This window comes from Lepisma saccharinum, chromosome 26 (assembly GCF_977018435.1).
Source record: "Lepisma saccharinum chromosome 26, izLepSacc3.1, whole genome shotgun sequence".
Taxonomy (NCBI): domain Eukaryota; kingdom Metazoa; phylum Arthropoda; class Insecta; order Zygentoma; family Lepismatidae; genus Lepisma; species Lepisma saccharinum.
The window spans coordinates 17715915-17741185 of NC_139254.1; the positions used below are offsets into that span (position 1 = coordinate 17715915).

Below are 25271 nucleotides of genomic sequence, written 5' to 3' on the forward strand. Positions count from 1 at the left end.
AGTACCACAAAATTGCCTTTAGTACGGCCTTAAAGGCATAGATGTCAAACAATGCGCATTTGTGTTTCCATGGTAACCATAGAAACTGAATTTTCATTTCTAAATGAAATTCCTAGTGATTTAATATGCTCCGGCATCCGTTCAGGTGGAGCGAATCTTCTCATAGAAAAGGTGAGAGCTAGACAATAGGTAGCAGGTTAATTCCGTAAAGCCTCTGACAATATGCTCAAACCTGCCTCAGTTGCAAACCATGAAATAAACCTTAAAAAATGTATTTAAAGGAAAACTCTAATAATAGAGTTAATGGTATTGTTTTATGTAGCTTTTCCATCCATTTATGTTACTCGTGACGATGAGGAAGAATAGAGAAGCGATGAATTAGTTGATTGGGCGAAACAGGATCTCGGAGATGAATAAGCTCTGTCTCGTCTCGAAGTTGGAAAGGCGTCTCAGACATTGCAAAAGCCTACACGAGACCTTTCGAGTCTCAAATCAAGACGAGACCGAGACTTAGTGCCTAATACTCTCGGTCTCGTTTGGGTATGTCTTTTACGAGAAGCAGGCATGAACCAAATTTACTGCACCATGTAACTTCTTGAGACATACAACGCTGATATCTACCCGACTATGTACAGATAAGTCATAGCCAATATTACGTTCATAGTTTTCAAAAAGTAAAGTGAAGTGAAGTGTTCCCCTGTGCATAGCACCACGCCATGAAGGCGTATAGGGGGTGTGGGGGCCATCTATTACCAGCAATTGTGAGCCTGTTTTGTCAGGACAAAATCCGTTTTTTTGAAGGTTCGTAGCATCAATACCAGGAATCAAATACGAGTGTAGTTTGGAAAGTAAGGTAAACGAAGCAGAGATGGCGGCACCATAATAGAAATCGATGCACGATCGATACGTTTGATCCTTCAAACAAGCCCTTGCCGAATTTCAGCCCAGTGCATTGTGAGGTTATTTTTTGATCAAGCGAAGTAGGTGAACGTGCAAGCGTTTCCAAAAATGAGGGACAAAACCACCAGGACAATGAATCTGTTCACATGTTCATGGTTAAGTTCCATGGACTTAGGTTCGAATTGTTGGATCATCCGCCCTATTAGCCCGATCTAGCTCCCTCTGATTTCTATTTGTTCCCTAACCTCAAAGGACAACGATTTTCCGATAAGGATGAAGTGATTCATGCTTTGAACGGTTATTTTGCAGACCAGGAGAAATCATTTTATAAACAATAACCTCACGAGGCACTGGGCTCGTTTGAGGGATCAAACTTTTCTACCGTGCATCGATTTCGATTATGGTGCTGCCATCTCTGCATCGTTTACCTTACTTTTCAAACTACCCTCGTAGGAGATAATATTAAGAAATGCTTTTTGCCTTGATGGCTTGTATACCCTGCGAAACGTCACGTGTTGACGCACTGTATAAGTGGTTTATATTAGTTATACCGGGTGTCCCAGAAGTCTTTCCATGATTACAAACTTTATTCATATCCGCTATATGCAATGTAGAGATGTGAAAGTGGTGCCAAAATGTTGGAAAACTAACCAAGTTTATTTGTTGCAGGTTTCAGTAATGTACTGTAGCAGGGTCAGTGCCAAGGAATCCGGAATTAATGCTCTTGACATCGGGTGGCATCTTTCCATACAATGTTTCTTGGACTTGACAGGATTTGGGAATGAAGATAAATTCCAGTTTTTAAATACCAACTTATTGATGGCAGATATTCTAGATGAAACAATTCTGTACATTTCAAAGTTCCTCTGCACTGTTATTGGTGACCGGGTCTCGTGATACCAGAGGATATGCTGAACTTTTTCCTGATTTGTGAACATTTCCGGTTTTATGGGCACTGACACTGCTACACTACAGCCACGTTACTCAAACCTGCAACAAAAAAACGTGGTTAGTTTTCCAAAATTTTGGAACCACTTTCACATCTGTACCTTGCATATAGGGATTTGAATAAAGTTTGTAATCAGGGAAAGACTTCTGGGACACCCGGTATATGGTGCCGCACCGTGGCGTCAGGATTTGGGCTCGGGGTACAGAACGCACGAAGGTTCAAGTCTCCTGGGGGGACGAGTCACAACTTTTCGCACCCATCATCATGAGGAAACAGTGCGGTTACGACTGAGTAGCGTCCAGTCATGGAATATTTACAACAATGACTGGGGGTTCGTCTTGCTGACCACAGCTCACCCCTTAACTTGGATGATCCTCCACCTCTGTGCAGAGGTGGGTAGGTCGTGGCCCTCGTGACTTGGCCAGGTTTAGAACTCAGGACACCTTCTTTCGAAGTGGCTGCGTTAACCAGTCCGCCACGAAGGTTTCATAGCGGGGTTCTTTAAAGTCCAGGGACCAATAACTTCTAAAGGGTTCTATTGGGTTCCGCTGGGTGACCGGAACGTTTTTGACGCTCAATTTAAATTCGGTACAAGTTGCGTTTTGTTTCATTGAAGAAAGGTTCGTAAACCGTATTTAAATTGACCCGGAAGAATGTTTCTTGGACCGTATTATAATTGATCGAGGGGGGAAAAGGTTCCTGGACCGAATTGAAATACTTTACAGATAAAAAGGTTCTTTACGGTCCAGAACCCATTTACGCTTGATGATTTTCTCTCCTGGACCGGAATTGAATTTATTTAACATTCCTGAACCTTTAGCAATCCTGTTTCATAGGGTTAAACATAAATCTGCAACAATTAATAGTACAAAATATATACATAAACAAACCCATTACAATATTTGGTTGCTTCTAGCATTACAAATCGTTCATAATTTGCTAAATGACGATTGCTTGCCAATTAAGATATTGATAATTTTGTACGTGGGTCGTTCAATATATAAGTTTCCGTATGCTGTAAAAAAATATTTCTAAGATACATTAGAAAACTATACATACATTTGTAGGAGGATCCTTCCTCACTTCTCCACACAATCCCCATAGATATTCAGGCATTTGTCAAACCGTTGCACCAATTTGTCCATACCCTTTGCAAGAAAATCAGGGCTCTGGCTATTGAGCACTATTCTCACATTACGCTTCACTTCTTCATCTGTTTCGGAACGGTTACCTTGCAATTCAGACTTTAACACCGGAAAAGATGAAAAATCACTCGGCGCTAAATCGGGGCTGTATGGAGGGTGGGGCAGCAGTTCCAATCAGAATACTTCAATTTTGTGTTTTGTTTGCACTGCTGAGAGGAGGCGAGCGTTATCGTCAAGAAGAATGACACCAGCTGACAGGAGACCTGGTCGCTTATGTCGAATTGTGTTTTTTCAGTTTATCCAATGTTTTACAATAACGGTCAGCATTAATTGTTCTTCCTCGTTCCAAAAAGTCCATAAGCAGAACGCCCTTAGCATCCATGCTTCTGAACTCCTTATGACGCGAGCCCGCGTTTTCCGAACAAGCATTTACTTTTCGCCCTTGAGCGCAAGCGCCTTGACGTCTGATAACGAATCGATTGTTGTTCCTTGTAGACGAAGGATGGTGCTTGTCAACCATGTGCTTCTTTTTAATGGCAGTGCTTTATACAATATTTTATAGCACAGGGAAACTTATATATTTAACGTCCCTAGTATTATCTCATAGCACGTTACTTTTCTACCGCTTCTGGCCAACCGCAACAAGCTGCATGAATGATATTAAATTAAGTCAGAGTTTGGACGCAACTAGTTACTAATAAGAGTTACTATTTTATGGAATTCTGAAACTAGCTACTTTTAAAAGCAAGTAACTGTAAAATAGTTACTATCTTGTAATAGAAGTAACGTTAAAAACTGTCATCTACACTTACATTGTTAACTGGAAACGTGGGATGAGCTAAATTTGGCAACTCTGTTTCCATCTGTGTCTCCTCTGCATGCTAAGGTGCACTAGAACATTCACTCTTTATTGTAACTCGTCATTTGTAATTTCTTAGATCATCTCCATTGGTGGAAAGATTTTTATGCCACCGAGATCTCTGTTAAAACATTTCGTTAATTTATGATTGATGGATAACTATTCTCTTCGTAATAATCTCATTGCAGATGTGAAGAAATGAAGAAGAGCATTAGCTTTAAAAGATGAAGCTTCTCAACGACTGCTTTGGTCTCCCTCTGCGAACAACATGTATTATCATAGCCATCGCATCAATAGTAAGTTCAAGTTGGTTTGAGTCATACAAATCTTTAAGTTAAGAATTGATTATGTAGATTTATATTTAAAGATCGCTTCTTAATATTATCACTTTAGATGTATACAAACCACAATCCTTCCTTGGGCACCAAAATATCTAGATACTGTGCCGATTCAGACCACTAAGTGGGACCTCCCCGATGGCGCAGTGGTAGCGTCCTCGTCTAGTAATCAAGGGGTCCCGGGTTCGATACCCGTTGGAGACACATGGCACAGTAGTTCGGATACCACTTTAAACTGTAGGTCCAGTCCCGATTAACCTTTCTGTGCATAAAGTGGACTTAAAACAACAATTCAATCAATCAATCAACCAATCAGACCACTAAGTGCCTCCCTTGGGGAACGAACCCACGACTCCTTGATGACAAGGCGACAGCCATTTGGGAGGCTGGGAAATAAAATATATAAAGATGTAAGGAAGATAAGGTAAGAAAAGGGGATAACGAAAGAACGGAAAAAGCGATAAAGGGAATGATGTAGGAAGATAAGGAACGAAAAAGGAATAGCGAAAGAACAGAGAAAAAATAAAGGTAAAGAAGGGAGAAAATGATGTAAGGAAGATAAGGAAAGAAAAGGGAATAACGAAAGAACGGAAAAAGAGATAAAGTGAAAGAAGAGAGATAATGATGTAAGGGAGATAAGGAAAGAAAAGGGGATAGCGAAAGAACAGAAAAGTTGATAAAGGCAAAGGACTCTAAGTGGTGGGAAAGAAAGAGAAGATTAAATAGACAAGGGAAGAAGGTAGTAATATGGTGGATAAGGAAAGACTTGGAGCTAAGGAAGTAGAGTAAGAAAAGGGGAAAGTTAGAGAATGGGATAAAAAGGATTAGAAAAAGGAAGAAGTAAGGGAAAGTTGTGGAGAGGGGAAGGACGGGAAATAGAGATAGAGAGAGAAAAGAAGAGGAAAAGTAGAGAGAATGGGAGAAAGGTAGAACATAAGTCAAATTAAACAGAAAACAAGAAAAGGTAAAAATAGGGAGAGAAAAGAAAGGATGACAACTAAAATAGTCAAGAAAATGGCGAAAAATGGAGAAAGATATTCACTTTGCCTGTCCTGTCTTACGCTTAATCAAGGAGCCATTTCGATCCCGGTAGACACACATTGAGCATCGAGTAGCAGATTTCAGTTTAAAGTGACAGCCTACATTGAAAGATGCACGATTCTAACCTTCCCAATCATTGGGAGATGACGACACTGTTTTAGCAAATGTTTTTAGCTTTTTGAGAAGATCGGATCTCTTCCACTGTCTATGAGAAAGTTCATTTTTTTAGTCTGTCCTTATCCCTTTTGTAAGGGTTTCTTGCACCCCATTTTAACTCAGGTAAGGGTTTTAGATAAGGGGATATTTAACAGTAACCAGGACGTATTTAGGGGGCAGAGGGTTCGGACCCCCACGAAAGAATTACTAAGTAAAATAATGAAAATAATGAAATAACTAAAATTAAATAATGAAAATATACTTCTCATTTAAATAAGGGATATTTATTTCCGTCAAACTCATTCTAAGCCGAGGATTATATTGGGATTATACGACTTTGAATGACTGTACCAAAGAAAATTTATGCAAGGTTATTTGCTACTTAATAACGTAACATTCATGAAATACAATTAGGAACTCTACTTTTCGTCAACTCAATATAACATCCTTGTTTTATATTCAATAAATATTCAATTCGTTATTTATTTGACGTTAATTTCTTTGAGAGGACAGATTTTTTTATTACAAATTTTGCCGGCCTTAACAAAAAGTAAGATAGATAATGAATACGTTCTGTTATATCACTATTCTTATTCTGTCCTTTTACATATTCGTGTAATGAAAATAAAATATTAAGTAATTTGATTAATTTAATTAATACTATGTTAAGTAATTTAATATAATTGTAATAATTTTAGATTAAACAATATTATTATTATTAGAGGAGAAGGTTTAAATATGGGAGAAGGTTTAAATATGGGTTTTAGAGTTATCAGCGCTCCCGGGTGCTGCAGCCTGTCAGAGGCTCTTGGAACTGGTTATCTGTCAAGGACAAAGGTTGCGGCGCCAATTCGCAAGAGAAAGTGGTGGTTAGTTTCGGCCTTGGACGCTGTTGTAGAATTGCGACCTCCGAGAACTTTTTGCAGGTATGTTTTAACTCAGCGTTTTCTGAATTCTCATCTGCTTTGTATAGGTTATGATATTAGCGGTACATGAAACAAATGTGGGCTTTTATAATGACATGATTTGTTTGTGAAATATGTACCACAGAGAGCGAAAATAAATTGAAGAAGAAACATAGCGTGATGGGCTAAATATGGGCTTTGACATGAGGCCTAATATTGAAATCACATTTTCAACAAATATTTGGATGTTTTCTTAATTTCGATTTTTCCCATTCCGCGTGATTTTCAAAACAACAGATTATTTATAAATATGAACTTTATAATGTTTTAGCGATAAATGACTGTTTTTTTAACATTTTAATTGATTTTTGTGATATTGCCACTAGTAGCCCATATTTAGACCACAATTTTGAAATACATCATTTTTACCATTTTTTTTTTTAAACAAAAGGGAGTCCTTCTATACTTTTGCGTGCTATTTAAGTACATATTTCATAGATATGCATTTTAAAGGCAGGTTCTGGAGATATTAATTTTTCCCTCCGAAAATGACAAAATAAAAAGGAGGGCCCATATTTAGACCTTTTCCTCTATTATTATTATTGAGACATTTGGTTCGGACCCCCCCCCCCCGAAACATATTTCTAGATACGTGCCTGCTCCGTATATATTGAAGGATGAAAAGTGGCCATATGTGACGATGAATCCAAAATTTATAATTCAGTCAATCAATCAACTTCTCCTTCCAGATCTCCGAAATGTCCCTCCTGGCCTTCCCGATGTACCCGGCTCGATTCCTGAAGGAGAAGAAGCTCCCGAAGACTCCTGGAGTGGACTACAGCCTGGCGTCGGCTGTGGCTGTGTTCACCAGGAGGTTCTTCTGCGTGTCAAACGTCTACTATGGATTCCCTTTGAAGCTAATGATGCCTGCTGGTGGTAAGAGGATGTTCGATTGTGATTATTCTACACTTTGTCCCGGGAATTTCTGGAGCAAGTGAATGAAAACAAGTGTATCCGCAAGTGCTGATTCAAGGAGGGGGCTCGAAAAATGAACTCGTGAGAGAAACGTGTGTCTAGCTACCAGTCGTTTGCAGCAGCTCGCTTTCTCCTCTTCTCTACCATTATGCGCTGCCTTGCTTCATAGCGTAACGAACTGTTGCTCGTTGGGATCTTACCAGAATCCTAACCATTATGCTTGGGTGATGTAGCTTCGCCATTCATTCATCCTCACTGGTGAGCACTCGCCCTTTGGCAGATAACTCGATGGTAATAGGCGAGAGGTTACTTTCACACTTGAAATGGCACAACACTAAGAATTTGGGTTTATGTCTTCCAGTTCAGATCAACATGGTTAGAGAGAAGGATATTACCTGTCTATTCTTTGTTGAAGAAATCCTCGGAGAAGACTCCTAGAAATGCTCTATCCAGACTCGCTCAAGCTCCCTGATCTTTCTCCTTCCTCGTATCAATGCAAAAGACCCCAAGTCGCCCGTTACACTCTAACTTTTTCTTTCTTCCACCACCTGGTTATTGCTCTCCGATACCCGTTGATCAGCAACTTCCTTTCAATCAACCAGGAAGATAGATGTAATACTGACTTAGCATTCTTTGAATGCTTGAGAGAGTAACGGCCGACGAAGGAGGTTATTGCTTTTGGCTTGCTACTTTTTGATTATTATGCGCGGCCTTGCTTCATAGATTCTAGAGACAGAGTTTGTATTTGAAGTTCTAAGGTAAAGCACAATGGCTTATCCCATAGATCATGCCATAATCCCCATAGAGTATATAATTACTACAGCGTGTCTACTACTATCTTTTTCTTCATCTAACGGATTACTAAACTATAGATCTCGCCACGAAAACAGTCCAGTGTAGGTCGGAGCTTTCTCTTACCTCCTCCACACCCCTGATCCTCCAGGATTGCCACACTTCTTCTAACCTGCTCGATCGACACTTTGCGCGTTGTGCGTATGCGGTTGATTTCGTCGGTTGAAATTGTTGCTCATTGGCAACACTGTAGGTGGGTGGTGTGACCTTGACTGGACTATTTTCGTGTCGAGAGCTTTAATCAAAAATTACTTGGAACCAGCTAAAGGAAATGAATCACTAAGGAATCACTGTTTATTCCTCCCTTCCTCATCGTACATATTGTTGCATGGTGCTAAAGTGTTTTTTCTTTACATATTTTGTAGAAAAATATATAAATACATATTGAATTTTATACTATTTTAAGGAAAAAATATCCTCCCAAAATTTTCATGGCAAAGTTCGCGTCATTATCCTTCCTTGTGAACACGTATGAAAAATGAATCTAAATAGTAAGTTTTGCGAACCATTCATAGATGGCACTGCACATTATTTTCAGTTTGCATTGTATTATGGAATCCTAGAAGCAATTAACCAAACATTATTTTAGAGTTTTTAAGCTATATAAAATATTGTGAAATGAGCATGACTAATGTCAATTTGATACAAAATAATAGGTATATACAAACATACTTACACAATAACAAACGTGACTTCATCCTTGTGGAACGCAAACAAGAACTCGTTCAGGAAATAAGTTTCTAATTTTTCCAAAACTCCCAAACTCTTTTAGATGGTTCAAAATGCGTGGAATATGTACATTTTCGAACTGAAGATTTTAGAATATATTCTAAAAATTTTAAATAGTATTCATATTTTTACTATGGCAATCAGTATGAGGTTGCAGTATCTCTGTTTTATCCGCCATATTTAGCTGAAGGCAAACCTCAGTTATCTATTGAAAATATTTCATGGTCCAGAATTTTGCGAAGTGAGCTACAAGGTCAGGAATCCCGGCCTAAACTTTGGTGTTCTTGGTGAGTGTCCCTTCACTAATTTCATCATATCATCACTTATCCTTATCTTGGCGATAAGTGTCAGAAAAAAGAAGTACGTACAATAAACCAAATGAATCAATCAACCATGCACTATATTCTTAAGCCAAAATTCCTGCACAGCTGCCATTCGAACAGCCAATATAATTCCTCAAAATTCACGTGTGTTTGTTTACGTTCAGTTCGTCCTTACATCGGCAAGAGAACATACTAGACGACTTCGGTTCCGAATTGATCTTGCAACGGAATCGTGAGTTTCCGGGTTCCCATCCTGGATGAAACACGAATGTTGATGTTTCTTGCGTTGTGAAAACAATGAAAAATAAAGTAAATATTGAGAAACGGACGTGAAAATATAGATTTTACAAATATTTAAGTCGAGTTTATACTCATATGAAGGGTCAGGGACAAGGGAGACCGCAGGATTTTTCTCAGGGGGTCAGGGTCATAAAAACTTTTATTATTATTATTATTATTACTTATTATGTTTTTAAAAATTACATACATTTATAATTTTCATATTCTGTATATCTATATATATTTGCATAACTGTATACTTAACATATTAATTCATATAGTTAGATATTAGACTGAAAGCTCAAATGTAACCCTACTTATAATAATAATAATAATAGTTGCTGTAACTTACGGCACAAAAACAATACTTTTTGTTGTAAAATAAAACTTCTATTTCAGTATTCCAATTACATTAACTCTTTCCCCTGACCCTCCACTGCTTGGTCAGGTAAGAGAAAAAGGTAAGTCAACTCGTCAAACTCCATAAATACGAAATTTTAATTTCAAAACGTTACTTAACATGTGAATGAAAAGCTACAAAGAACATATGCTTTCATGAATGAAAGTTTAAAATGTATTAAACGAAAGAAAGCCTGTTGTAAAGTCCAGCAAAGCATCCACATGGCAGGAAATAACACCAGTAAGCTCGCTTACGGCATAAAATTGACTTGCCTGGTTCTTTCTACCTGACCCTTCACATGGGTTAATTGGTTCTGGATCTGCAGTTTAAAATTATATCCGAACTGCTGGATGATTCCCTTACAAAGAATCGAACTCGGGACTCCCTTAATGCTATCTATCACTACGTCATCGAGTAGGCCCAATATGTTGGACGCATGTTGACAGAATGGTTGGGAGCATACACTTCGGTCCGGAAGTCCAGACTGGCTCGAGAGTCCGAATTTAGCGCCTGGATCACACGAGGCTAGGTATCCTGCTGGATTTTCCAGTTGGACTTGGACTAAAGCCCGCATCACACCGAACTGGATTTCCAGTAGATATGCCCTAGTTGGCGCTGGACTGGCTACCAATTTGCAAGTTTTCGCCTCACGCGATACTTATCAGCGTACTTGTCGATAGACTTTTGTTCCCATACGAGGAAACGTTTACTGTACACGTATGAAAGCATATTTTAGTTGTTTCAAATGTAAACACCGTGCACTCAGCATAGATGGTGTAACTTGACGTGCCTTTCATGCTGTATACGTTATACATTGCTGGAGTAACACTCGGAAACCACAGACAAAAGCGCTCCTTTGCACACTCACAGACTATCTTCACATGGCGAAACTTTGCTCTGATTGGCTGTTCCACAGAATCCAGTCGAGGAAAGCAAGTAGCAATTAGAACATGTCCTATTCCTCCAAACCAGCCAAGCAGTCAGCCAGGCGGCCATGATTGCTACCTAGAAAGTTAGTTAAGCGCCAACTAGGGCTTTCCTACTAGAAATCCAGTTCCGTGTGATTGGGGCTTAATTGTGTAGTACTACTTCATCTACTAGTTTTCGCCTCACAGGATACTTGTTATCGTACTTGTCGGTATGCTTTTGTTCCCACAAGGCATTGCACAGAGTAGACAAGCTAAGAAGATGGACGACCGATTTGAAGGACATTGTAGGAAAATAGCAACTGTTGTTATTAAAAATTAATTAAAAATAATTTAAACAAAAGTATTTGTATGAACCAGAAATTGGCTCGTAAGAAGGCGTGGTAATGAAGGGGTACTCAGCAAGCTTTTAATGAACTCGGGTATGTACATGTATTCATTCCTGAAATTCGCAGGATTCATTCATAAAAATATATACGTGGGCGAATCAAAAAGTAAGTTACACCTGAGCCGTGTTCCTGTACTAAAATATATAAAATAATCACGTTTGGTGGCAACACTGTCCGGAATGTATTCTCCCTATACCCAAAGCAGCCATGCTGCAGCTGCTTTAATATGAGAGTAGTCACCGTATGAGTATGGCGCATTGTATTGAGGTGGAGTCCAAAATTGTCCGACTTTTGTGGACACGAAGGCATAATCAGAGTGAAATCCATCGCCAAATTGTCGAGGTGCATGGTGAGAATGCAACGTCACACCCCATGATCAGGAAATGGTGCCAGATGTTCGAAGAGGAAAGAACAAACGTGAAAGACGAACAGTGTGTTGGGCAGCCTGCAACTGTGAACACTATAGACAAAACGGAGCGTGTGAATGCAATCATCCTTGCCAACCGCCACGTGAAAATTAAAAGAGATTGCAAGTGAACTCACAGGGTGCGTTCCGAAAATCTTAACGAAACGAACGCATTCAACGAAAATAACTGGGCTCGTGAATCTGGTGAAACCAGTTATGTTACAGACTTATGGGACACTCAAGGCGAAAGCCCAGGCGCAGCGTTTTGTTTAGAGAAAGTTTCCACATGGCGTCCAGCGGAAGGAATGTCCTTATGGCAAAAATAAACTCTACTGTGGACACTGTTATTCATTTTAATCACATTCTACGAACGGTCAAGGCATACTCATCTTGTGCATGTTGCTTTTTATCGGTCTCTGTTAAAATTATAATACATTTTCCGAACTAGTGCAGTTTGAATCCATCAGCACGCCCTTTGTCTGCAAGGAGCAGACGATTCTCACGGAACAAACCAGCCTCCTGGCCCGTGCGTTTGGTGAACCTCGTTCTTGCACGAAACGCACGGAAGCACTTATGGGACAGCCAGTTACCATAACTCGTTTAACGCGTTAAACTCGTGCGACTTTCGGAACGGGTCCACAGATTACCTTCATATGACCAAACTTTGCTCTAATTGGCTGTTCTACAGAATCCAGCGGAGATAGCCAGTAGGAATTAGAAGACGGTCTAATCGTCAAAACCAGCGAAGCAGCCAGCCAGGCAGCCATCATTTCCGGCCAGGTAGCCACTCCAGTGCCAACTAGGGCATTCCTGCTGGAAATCCAGTTCCGTGTGATTCGGCCAGATTTCAGATCAGTATTTCGTTTATATGTGTTCAATTGTTTTGTTTTCGGTCGCTAGCTTGCTGTGTTTGATTTGCAATGACTTACAACTCGTAGCACCTGCCTCTGAACGTAATTGGCCTTCCACATTACCAAGAGTGTCAAACGTGAATGTTGTTTCTTCATCAGACGATTTTCACCACAACTCGAAATGTAAATTTTCACGAATGAAAAGCTACAAAAACACACTCTTTGATGAACGGATGTGTCAAATGTGTGAATCAAAAGAAAGCATGTAAAGAAAGTCCAGTACAACAACCACACAGCAGAAATAACACATATATGTTATATGTTTTCTCACTTTCTCTGGCTATTACAGCGACGAGATTAAAGCTCTCGCCACGAAAACAGTCCAGTCAAGGTCACGCCATCCGTGACGTAGCTTTTCGTCCGAATTCCAGGAACAGGCAGCTTACGGTTAACTGACCGAGTAGCGTCTCGTCCGAGGGCTATCATAGGGCCAGCCAGGACTGCGTGACCTTTTAATTAGCACCTCTATGAAAATAGATGTGGGCCTGCCGTATAGCCTCGCACTCGGCATGCACGACAGGGGGTCATAAGTGGCCCACGGATGCCATGTACACACACGGGTAATCTATGGATATTTTAATTTATTTTTAGAATGTTTTAAAAGCTCAGCAGTTTCATGGAATTACCGCCCTCGGCCTTAAATGTAATAAAAATTTAAGTCCTAGTCCCATTATTGTAGTTTACGCTTTGTCATTTATAATGTGTTACACGAAATGCTTGATATAATTATAATATACTTCAATTTTAGCAGCTATTGCTCTGAGAGTTAGTTGATATAAATATACGTAGATAACATCTTCATAATAAACTATAATCTCAAGGTATTTCAATCCATTTGGATAAAGAAAGAGACATTTCTTAAAAATTAGGCTATGTCTCCTGACTGCTCCATTGCTTCAGTGGCTCTTCAGCACCCTCTGGTGCCACCGGTTAGCCAGACTCGGACGAAACGCAGCTCATTAAACAGTCGCGGACGAACTGTAACATTTTTCTACGAATTTCGCTTTCGGACGAAACGCTACATAACCACGCCACCCACCTACTATGTTGCCAATAAGCAACAGTTTCAACCGACGAAATCAACCGCATACGCACAACGCGCGAAGTGCCGACTAATCAGCTTAGAAGTAGTGTTGCAACCCTGGAGGGCCAGGGGTGTGGACGAGGCAAGGGGAAGATCCGAAATGTTTTCGTGGAGAGAGCTCTAGTGAAATGACGCGCTGTATTACATAATAATAGTTAATAATAATTACGTATCTTCTGGAATTTAGCACCTTTTCAAAATTTAAACAGACGGAATCTTGGCAATCGATAGTCACACTGCAGATTAAGCAGTTAAGAAACTCACCTCAGCCAAGCACACACAGAAAACTAAATGCATCATATCGATTGATGCACCAGAATGCATCGATTGATGCACTAAAGTGTGTTTTATGGCTTCTTCAAAGAATCAGATTTACATTTGATGTATTTGAGTGCATTTTTGTATGTCGTGAAAGAAACACCAAAGTGCATTATTTGATTCAAGTAAGGATTCTCTTCAGTCGAGATTCACTTCGATGCATCAGTTGATGTTCCTTGATGCACCTTCCTGCATCTTTTTGGATGATGCACTTAAACATTAGTCTGAGCTACAGAGTTTATGTAGCTCAGACGAAACGTTTAAGTGCATCATCGAAAAAGATGCATTATGGTGCATCAGAATGCATCAAGGTGCATCAAAACGCATCAACTGATGCATTGAAGTGCATTTCGACTGTAATAAGTCCTCACTTGAATCAAATGATGCACTTTGGTGTTTCTTTCACGACATAAAAGAATGCAGCCAAATGCATCACATGTTAATCTGATTCTTTGAAGAAGCCATAAAACACACTTTAGTGCATTAATCCATGCATTCTGGTGCATCAATCGATATGATGCATTTAGTTTTCTGAGTGCAGAGAGAGATTTGCAATATGGCACGTGACGTGAGAGAAATATCGCTGACGGTCCTTTTAGCTCTTCACATGCATTGTTCTTCAACACTGAACTTAAGGCAAGTCGCAGCGATTTGATGTGAGTTTGATTTAGGATGCCTAGCCCACTTTATACCGTTAGGGTAATCAGGGAAGAAAGTATGATGGGAAAAAAATTACCCTGAAAACAATTTGTGTTGTCCAGGAGGGTACCTATGTCAGAAGGATTAAGTTCATACTGAAAAGGAAAATGCAGTAAGCTAACAGGAACGGCCCGTTGCCATTTCTGACGAGACGGAGCGAGAATGTTCCAGATATTCAAGAACCAGTACACCGTTCCGGTCCGCCCCGGTCCATTTCAAGCCCTGATTTTCACGCAACCTCTCATCTTTGCCCGTTCCATTTGCAGCCGTCTCCCCTATCTTGCAACTGGACTCGTCCAGTTAGCGCATGCGCACTAAAGATATCTGCGCTGTAAATTTGCTTCTTTCCTTCTTGCAGATCTTTGTTCCTGGGGCGACTCCAATGAAACGTTCATCAAGTGTTTCTGTAAGTAGATATTCACAGCTTGTTCCTTTACATTTATGGTCTAATGTCTTCCTTACATTCAGAAGAGGAAGTTGATGAACAAAATCTAGCAAAACTTCTTTTACGGAAATATCTCTTAGGCGTTAACGAACATGGTCCCCAACACAGAATTATATTCTTGGGTGTGTATGTGTCTGTATGGTTGGGAGTGAATCGTCGTTGTTAGGGACTAATTGAAAAACATGTAGGCCAGTGTAATTAGTGATCTGCGATCGTAATTATTCTGGTAGTTTCAATTTTGTAATATGTTTTATAAACTGGTCCCCTGTTGAAAAATCCAAGTTTTCGACCTTGGCGCGCGAAACCAGCAGAAATCACGGCAAAACCTAGTTTTTCCCATATACCTCCTTTACAATGCAAATTTTCTCGAAATTGCACTGGATACGAGATACTCACGAAAAACTTGTTTTTGCAAACGTATACACATTTTTATAAAACATTAAAAAATTGAAACTAACAGAATAATTACAATCGCAACCCTTTTTTTGCGCTAATTGCACTGGCCTAATGCTGCAATTCTAAATCTTAACTTACAACCTTTTCCAGAAAAATCCTTGTATCATGTAATGCTTCTTGATACAATTGCCTGCTGTGTCCAGGGCCGGATTAAGACGAAATTGGGCCTGATGCTTGAAATCTTCGGTGAACAATAAACGATGTTATAGTTACGTCACAGCGCAAAGAATAATAGTAACTGTATAATAAGTAACGCTGTGTCTAGGCGTCCGAAATTGGGGCTCCAAATTTCATTCTAAGATTTATTTTCAGGTTAATATAACAAAAGAAAACTGTTCAGCTTTCGGAAAATTCTCATCTGTTTTCATCTGGGCCTATTTCAGGAATAAGCCTAATGCTGCAGCATCAATAGCACCCACCTTAATCCGGTCCTGGCTGTGTCTGGAAAAAATAATTATATAACTTGTATAGTAAAATTGTAGTGTTTGTTAAAGATGATTTAACAACTAATTTATATCCTGACTAAACTTGCAATTCTTTTATTTTGTTGCAAACAAATAACATAGCACTGAATGCACCAATAGAATAATACAAGCAAAAAATTATTACTAATTAACTGTAAGGTAAAGTTTACTAAAATTCTCAATAGATGGCACCTGGTAGCTATTTGTCAATATTGTAAACTACAATAGGTAAAAATGTGTAATAAAGTGTCAGGGCAAAAACAAAATCATTCAAAGTATCACGTCTGGAATTTGTTCTTACCAATTAAAAATTTCTCAACAAGAAAGTGACGAAATGTGCGTACATGTTGTAAATGTTAATGTAATATTATAATACAACGCTCTAAAACTTGAGACTTGTCTTTATTGAAGGTAAATATATATATATAGCGCGAGAAGATCTTCTCCATGAAAGTGATTTTACTTCGTAGCAAAATAAAATGTTGCTCTCAACGCTTGACTGCAGTGGATAACCTTCGGGCAAGTAAGCGAGCCTATGTACTTTTCTGACGGTAGCATGTCAAACGGAAAATATGTATGGACTTCCTACGCATGCGCAAGACGTTAAAGTCGAGAATGGGAGGAGTCTTTTCTGTGACGTCACGTATACGCAGTAACCTGCCGCACATGCGCAATAACAGTGCGCCGGAAGTCTTCGTGACGTCATAGGTTTGACTGAACGTTAACGTAAGAATAAACTTATTCTGCCTTTTGCAAATTAACTTTTTGGTTCTGTTGGTATCTTCCAGGGAAATCCTTCAGCTGTCTGCCGCGGAAAGTATTCCGCCTGATTGACCTCCTGGCGCCGTTGTGGTTGCTTCGTGGAGCCATGATGGTGAGTAGAAAAACAACATGAATCACATCCGGGGTGGGTACTGTCTTGGAGGGAGTAGTACCCAGGGGCTGTTACAGAAATTACACTTATAAATTCTAGAAGTCCAATATCTTAATTACTCAGTGGCTCAATAAGTTTACTTAACACTCCCAGTACAAGGCCACTGCAGCATGGAAAGTGAAAATTGGAATAACCAATCGTTGCCTGGCCAAGGGGGAACTACATTGACGTCACCCGCATGGTCGGCAGCCATCTTGATGTCCGCCATCTTGAAATCAACTTCAGAAATTTAAATGGGAAGGGGGTCGTGCGACATATCAAAATGTGATAGAATTTCACCAGGAAAACAACTGTGACATTTGTTTTTACCTAAATTTAATTGTTGCAGAGTTAACAATACCACAAAGTTATGGCTCAATAAGTCACTTAACACCCTCGATACAAGGCCACTGCAGCGCGCAACGTGGAAATGGTGATGACCAATCGTTGCCAGGCCAAGGGGGAACCACATTGACGCCACCCGCACGGTCGGCGACCATCTTGATGTCCGCCATCTTGAATTCAACTTCAGAATTTTAAATGGGAAGGAGGTAATATGATATATCAAATCAGGCTAGAATTTCACGAGAAATGCAATGGTGAAGGTTTTTTCGACGTATCTTTAACCAGTAAAAAGTTATGACTGATTTCTTGTACCAATTTGCTCCTTTTCGAGGTGTTAGAAAAATGCCTTAAAATTTGTTCAGCGCATCGGTAATGTAATGCATAAGATCAAAGTGACGTCTAGGGAGAGAAGTTCGCATGCCATTGCACACGATTTTAATCGGATACATCCACGAAGAGCTGCGCATTATGAGTGGTTGTCGCGAACAATTTACAGTCTGACGCTTCCATTTAATTAAGTCCTTCACAGTGATAAGGCTAATGTTTATGTTCATAAGGACGTTCATAAACAGAATATGAGACCCTTGTCATCTGATAACTAGCTTTGGACAGAAACTGCTTCACAATGTTCCCATAGTGTTTTGGTGTTCCTCCCTATTGAAAAAAACTCTGTAAAAAGTACCTTCTTCCATAAGCAAGGATGAAAAAACCTGTTTATTTAACAAATTCAAGTAGCCCTCAGCATTTAAGGTTCCGTTGATGAAAAATTGACTAACCAATCGTGTTCCACACAGCACGCCACACCATTAACTTACCAGCGCTAACCATTCAGCTTTGATCTGTCGAAAATGGGTTATCAGATAAAAATCATTGAATATTCTGTTTATGAACTTCCTTATGAACATAAACATTAGCCATATCACTGCGAAGGGCTCTTAATTTAATGGAAGCGTCAGACTGTAAATTGTTCGTGACAACACTCATAATGCGCAGCTCTTCATGGATATATCCGATTAAAATCGTGTGCAATGGCATGCGAACTTCTCTCCCTAGACATCACTTTGATCTCGATGCGTTACCTATGCGCTAAACAAATTTTAAGGCATTTTTGTAACACCTCGAAAAGGAGCAAATTGGTACAAGAATTCAGTCATAACTTTTCACTGGTTAAATATACGTCGAAAAACCCTTCAACATTGCATTTCTCGTGAAATTCTAGCCTGATTTGATATATCATATCACCCCCTTCCCATTTAAAATTCTGAAGTTGAATTCAAGATGGCGGACATAAAGATGGCCTTGGCCAGGCAACGATTGGTCATCGCCATTTTCACGTTCCATGCCGCAGTGGCCTTGTACTGGGGGTGTTAAGTGACTTATTGAGCCACCCTGTAGTTTAAGGATCAGGGGGAAAAACACGTAAACAGGTAAGTCAAGTTTCGTCAACCTCAAGAAAAAAGAACTCTTAATTGCAAAACCTTGATGAATAAGTAAATGAATTAGTACAAAAAACTTATACTTTGATGAATGGAAGTGTCAAATGTATGAAATGAAAGAAATCGTGTTGTAAAGTCAAGAAAATCATTCACATGGTAGGAAATGACACGACAGAAAATTGACTTGCCTGTTTTTTTTAATTCTCCTGACCCTTCAGTTATAATTAAGCATTATAATTACTAAACAATTAACTAACTGGGTACAGTTCTTCCACGTTCGTTGTTGTCCTTATCTAAGGGCCAAAGATTTATTCTCCATTTTGTTACCTTGATCAATGTATGCGTTAGTTCGGCATGGCCAATCTTGCTTTCATTGATCTGGGATAGAAACTTTGTATCTGCTTCATATTCCAGGAGCAGTGGCCTCCCCTGATACCGTGGCTCGTTACCCGCATCCGTGACGTGTATTTGTCCGCCATGCTGACCGGAAGTTGCTTCGCCGCCATCTTCTTCGTCAGGGAGTGGAACTGCTTTCTGCTTCTCACATGGGCGGTCATTCTCCAAGGTGAGGTCATGGGAAAGTTTTAAGGAGAATTGTGCAATATTTACTTTCTGCGTGTGTTACTAATATAACACGTGGTGAGCATCGTGCTCCTTCATAGCCAAGTCTCTTTCTGCAGGTTCTAATCATCACCTCGTTGCTTGCCCTTCATTATGCTTGTCTGTTTCCTTATATGTATTGCTCTGTGTGGTGTGTTTCTTTCTATCCATCATACATCTCTCTCTCACTCTCCCTCTCTCTCTATCTATCTATACCTCTCGGGCTTCGTGCTATCAAGCCCACCATTGGTGCACGGAGTTCCTCGTACTATCCTTCCCGACCAGAAGAAGTAATTTTAACTTGACTTCGTATCGGACACAGTCGTCTCACATACCTTCATTTGCTGCAAAGGCTGGACCCTCCGTTGCGTCGTGGTTGTAACGTAGTTTTAAGTGTTCGGCACATCCTTCTAGTAGGTGCCGATCTTAATTCTTCAAGCACACTTCAAATATTCCCAGCGCTTTATTATTCATGTTGGGAAACAATGACAGTGTTTTAACTGTCAAAGGGTACTTTACGCTAAACATTAAGCTAAGGGCTTTAGGTAAGAGGATGTTTTTCTCGTACAGGAAGAGTGCACAATCACCATACCTGCCGAGGTCAAGTCAATCACATTCACAATCCTTTCAATTTTCAAACCTCCTTTAGCAGATTCTAATGTTATCCCCCCCCCCCCGTTTCCCTTATTTTTGTCTTTCCCTCTTCCTTTGATTTTTTTTTCTAGTTTGAATCTTAGTCTGAAGAACTCCCTGCTAAAGGTGGAAACGTTACGTTAGTATTTTATTATAAAATAAAGATTACCTTGGTCAGCATTTTTAGTATTTTTATTAGAATTTAGGTTGTTTCAATCAGCTGCTCCCACCCTTCCGACAAGAATCAGTCACAAAACCTCGAATGCTATCGCCTCCTTCTCGACTCGATTCTTAAACTCGTCTCGTATTGTAGAGACGGAAGCGAAACGATAACCTAAGCGCCACAAGATCAGTGGGGCCCCACAAATATGAGAGCTGAAGGGGTAGAAATGGCAAAGACCATCGACCATTAAAATTATATAATTGTCTTCCATATATATAAAAATGGATATATGTGTGGGTGGGTGTATGGGTGTGCATGTGTGTTTGTTCCGGCATAACTCTCGAACGCCTCGAGCAATTTCAACCAAACTTGGTATACGTATCACTTGCAATCTGGAAAAAATACTTTGGGGGTAAGACACCCCTGGCATCCCTAGTATTGGGGAGGGAAGGGGTGACTTTTAACAATAATCGAAAACGGCCGATATGAAATTACGAACAAACAGACATCCGTGGCTCTATGCAATCCCGCACAACGATAGTGTTTCTCGGGTTGTCTGACATTCAGGCTGATATGATTTTGTGTTGCGAAAACGCCCGATATTAGTGTCGAAGTCGCTAAGCTAATTGGCGACATTCACAATGACACTTAAAATTAGTTACATTTTACACTATAGTTTGAATTCACTATTTTCCTGTCTAATACAAGATTGGGATAAATAAATACCTGGGCAACGAGCTAGTAGCAATATAAAACAACATGTCAAGCCATTTCAGTTGCTTAATCCATGAGAGAACTTAGAAGGAAGGAATTTCCAGCGTTTAAATAACTTTTTACATCAAAATTTTAACAATGGTTTGCCCAAATCTTGACATTACTGAGAATTTTTGTGAATATTTTACATTAAATGCCAGTGAAGAGCGGTCGTTCAGTGTTGTGAATTTATTTATTTATTTATTCTTGTTTATCATGGCGCAGTTAAGGCTTTGTAGCCTCTTCTACCACTTAACCATGTTTACATCGAAATTTTAACATATGAAAATTAGAAAACAACATTAAAGTAATACATAAAAAATTAAATATTGAAAACAAAGAAAGAAAAAGTAAATATGCTGACCAAGGCAGTAATTTATTTTATTAAAAACATAAACTAAACGTAACGTTTCAACCTTCTAGCAAGGTCTTCTTCAGACTCTGTATCAAGTACAAAAGTAACAAGATACAAAACTCAAACATTACTCTCTCCAGACTATTAGAAAGTTGTTATGGAACTTTCTAGCAGGTGGCTTCCCTTGTCAACTGTACTTTCACCTAAAAGGCTAAACATATTTACTTCCATATATAATGTGGTTGAGCTTTATATCTCACGCTCTCTTTCCTTCATTTTTCTTCCTACTCCTCTCCTCTTTCTCTCTTGTCCTTTCCACTCTTTCTAACACCTTCTTCCATTCTTTGTTTAACTTCAGTCCCCCATTCCAGTTCATTGTGTCTTCTTCACCTTTCTTCTCTATTTCCTTGGCTTCCTTACAATTTCCACTAGCATTCTCTTCTCCCTTCCTATCTGCTTAGCCTCATCCCACTCTATGTCATGTCCTGTTTCTCTCGTGTGTTTAAATATCACATTTCTCTCTCTCTTAAGTCGTACATCATCCCTATGTTGTTTCAACCTGTCTTTCAGTCTCTTTTTCGTTTATCCTATGTACACACTCTGACATTCTTTACATTTTACTTCGTAGATAATCCCTTCCTCTTCCTCTTCTCTGTTTTCCTTTTTCTTGTTTGCATTCTTCGCTATTCCTAAGATGCTTCTCCCTCTCTTCCTGTAAGTTTTAATTCCCGCTTTCCTAAGCACTTTGCATATCTTTTCTTTGGTCTTCCCCATATTCCTTATTCCAAACCTTCTCTCTTTTTCTTTCTCTTCCAATTCTTCCCATCCTTTTTTCTTCCTTCTTCTGTTTATGTCCAATCTATCCTGCTTCTCATAGCCATTCTTTTCCAGCTGTTTCCATAGGCTATTTATTTTGCCTTCTTTTACACATTTCTTCGTGCATATTTTCTTTATTTTGTCCTCCATATTCTTTATAAAATTTCTTTTTGTCACCTCACTTACATCACTTCTTTTGTGGCAGAATACCCCTGCTGCACACTTCTTCTGATGCCAAGCGGTTTCAATTTCTTGTCCTCTCTTCCTTTTCATCAATATATCAAGGTAGCTTAACTTGTCTTCTTCTTCTATTTCAAGTTCCAATAATATCCCTCTTTCTTCATCTTGTATTTCTTTGGCAAAAATGTCGAGCTACCTCTTCGTTCCCTTCCATATGCCAAAACAATCGTCCACATATCTGCAAAACAGAATTATTTTGTCACCTCCTTTTTCTATCACTTTCTTTTCCCATTCATTCATAACCAATTCAGCCAATGCTGGGCTTAGGCTAGAACTTATATTTAGTCCTTCACTCATTAACATTATTTTATCTCCCATTATACTGTAACCGTTATTCCAAATGGTTTCCAGCGCCTTCACTACGCTTTCACTATCCCATTCTCCTATAATTTCTTGTCCCATTCTCTTTTTAACAATGTCCAAAACGTGCCCCCTCTTGATGTTCGGGAACATACTTTTCACGTCTAAGCTAAACATTGTCGTCTTCATCTCATTTAACTTAAGTTCTTTTATGAGGTCTATTACTTGTTCACTGTTCTTAACAGCTCTGCTCTCTTGCTGTGTTACTAACACTTCAATAACTTTATTTAATTTCTTTTCCAAGGGTCCCAAAATATTTTTTCTGCAGTTCGTTACTGGTCTTAACTTTATTTATCTTTTCATAATCATGGAAACAAGGCTTAATGGTGTTACAAAGAAAAATTACAAGAAAAGGGGAAAAAATCCATATGGGAATAAAAGTCTAACGTATACTCACGAGCATAAAACAAAACACAACACACACACACACACATTCATGACCGTAGTCAGGGATTTGTAACATTAATGTACATAAGGGTTTTCAGTGTTTTCTGCACTTAACCCTATTCAATTTTTCATTAACGTGTATAAGCTTGCACCAAGGTGCTAACTATTTGTGCCCAAAAAATAATGTTTTAATTGTGTCTTAAAAGACATATGCTGAAGACGAGTTCCGGATTTCGAGGGGGTAGAATTAAAACTGCCTCAGAAATTCATCGTCGGAGAAAATGATTTCTAGTTTGGCATCCTTCACAGCGAATGCTGATGTTCTGCAAGAAATTTACTTTGAGTCTCTCAATCATCATTTTTCTATCATAAAAATTTAGAAGGAAACAGTTTTTGGCCAGTGGTATCTTAGATAAGGCATGACATCATTTCACTAAGTAATGCAGTCCTGTTTTGGCATGTACTTACTTTGTTCTCTAGCTTTCACCACATCATGTGACTTCATCGGTACCCTTGACCCTCTGTACTACCCCTTGGAGAATGTGAAATATTTCGCATGGTTTATGAAGATTTTGTTGTTCACGAACGTTTTCAGTTGAATTTAGCTCTCGGAAATGTGTTCTTGTGAAGTAAAGTATTTCTGTTACCTTAGCGTGTTACTTTACCGTGTAGCAGAACAGCTCCAAGGCTTCGCGCAAGTGAATCTAGCACCCAAAACTACTTTCCACAACAGCAGCTATAATTTTACGTATTTAGTTTAGGATTGTCAGGTTTCGTACTGATAGTTATTTTCGACGTGTTCTTTCGCTATTTTAATATACATACAAACAGTTTTTACAACAAAAAGCTGCGAAAATACTCTGTAATTGCAGGTTTTAACTTACGTGGGCCATTGTTTGGCATCAAATATCTTCGTTATTTGTGCTTTCCTAAAGCTGGAATCACTTTTACATTACGTAAAACATTGAAATCTGTCGATTAAAAGAAAATCCGACGTAATTCTCGAGGGGGCACAGTGTGTAAATGGGTCCGCTTCATCAGCAAATAAGACAAGAATAGTCAAAGTTTAAAACATGGGGATGCCTGATGAAGCCACATGACGTGGTGCAAGCTAGAAGAAAACAGTAAGTACATTCTAAAACTGGACATCATCCTGTCCCAGATGAGTAGTGACGCGAGACGGCCCCGCCAATGAACACGTGAGAGAGAACTCGATTGCGTGGAGGGGTTACCAGTTACCAGCTTTCCCAGCAGGATGTACTGCTTCGCTGTGTACACTCGATCCCCCCAACGTCTCTGACGCTATGCGTGGCCTTGCTCCACAGTTAGCTGGGACAGGCTATAGTGAGTGGTCTCTTGTTGAATTAATAATTTTTAATCAGGTGTGTGTATATTTTAAAGTTTACAAGTGTTTGTAATACAGAGCATATAAATTAGTATCATAATATCAAAGCTAATAATAATACAGTAAAACCTCGTTAAGCCGACCTTCGCTTAATACGGACAGGAAAAAGGCAAAAAAAAAAAGAAAAAGAGAAGCAGAATGCAAGGTTTTAAATGTGGCTAGAAGTCAACAAGAGACCTTCCCAAAGAAAAGGCAGTCAACCACTGATGAAATTCTGTTTCGCGCAGACTTTGTACTGTACTGTATAGTGTATTTAGGCCTATGCCCTTTAAATACACAATAATGAACGTGTATTGTTGGTATAAACGGAGTCTTAATGCACTTTCTACTGTTCTTTCAGATTATTTCAGTTAATCCGGACTTTCGTTAAACCGGTCAACTTATCCCGCCGATTAGTTCGGATTAACGAGGTTTTACTGTAATAAACAGAGGCTCCCTTCCTGAGTACAGAACCAATACTAATCTAATGATCTTTCAGCTGCCATCACCTGCTCGTATCTACTGGTCGCTAGCTACTTGAACTCTTTGTGTAAAGCAAAACCGTCAGTGGAAGAAGCCATTTGCGACTAGTGTAAATAAAGGAAGAGGCATTCGTCAATATTCTGTGAAGCAGTTAGAAATAAAATCTCTCTAAGTTATCTAACGTCGATTAAGTCATTGTTTTAAATAACTAAGTCAATTAACATTAACGACCTGGTGCCTCGGTGGGCGTCATGAGTAGCCCAGTGAGGCACTAAAACGACTTAAAAAAGAAAAAGAAATGAAAATTTTACTTTTAATGGAAGTTAGGATTGTTACTTAGAATCCTTACTGTTAGGGCAGAGAGTTCGAACCCACGACTCCTGAATTATGTAAGAAACAGGTGAGAAATGATTAGGGTCGTATTTGACACCGAGACGAGAACAAGATTTGTCGA

General features: G+C 39.3%; 1 protein-coding gene across 1 annotated transcript; it reads left to right on the plus strand.

The window, feature by feature from the left end:
- The first annotated feature begins 4039 nt into the window (after positions 1-4039).
- LOC145979734 (uncharacterized) lies at positions 4040-24935 on the plus strand. Its single transcript, XM_083112711.1, has 6 exons — positions 4040-4149; positions 7043-7229; positions 14943-14990; positions 16738-16823; positions 19058-19208; positions 24834-24935. Exons 1-6 carry the CDS (start codon positions 4078-4080, stop codon positions 24923-24925), a joined length of 636 nt encoding a protein of 211 aa, XP_082968837.1. The 5' UTR covers positions 4040-4077; the 3' UTR covers positions 24926-24935.
- Positions 24936-25271: the final 336 nt, after the last annotated feature.

Bases quoted from the DNA above. Each gene is read 5' to 3' on its own strand.
- LOC145979734 (XM_083112711.1), top strand. From the start codon at position 4,078: ATGAAGCTTCTCAACGACTGCTTTGGTCTCCCTCTGCGAACAACATGT. The intron at 4,150-7,042 runs GTAAGTTCAAGT...TTCTCCTTCCAG, and splicing joins TCATAGCCATCGCATCAATA to ATCTCCGAAATGTCCCTCCT. The intron at 14,991-16,737 runs GTAAGTAGATAT...GGTATCTTCCAG, and splicing joins AACGTTCATCAAGTGTTTCT to GGAAATCCTTCAGCTGTCTG.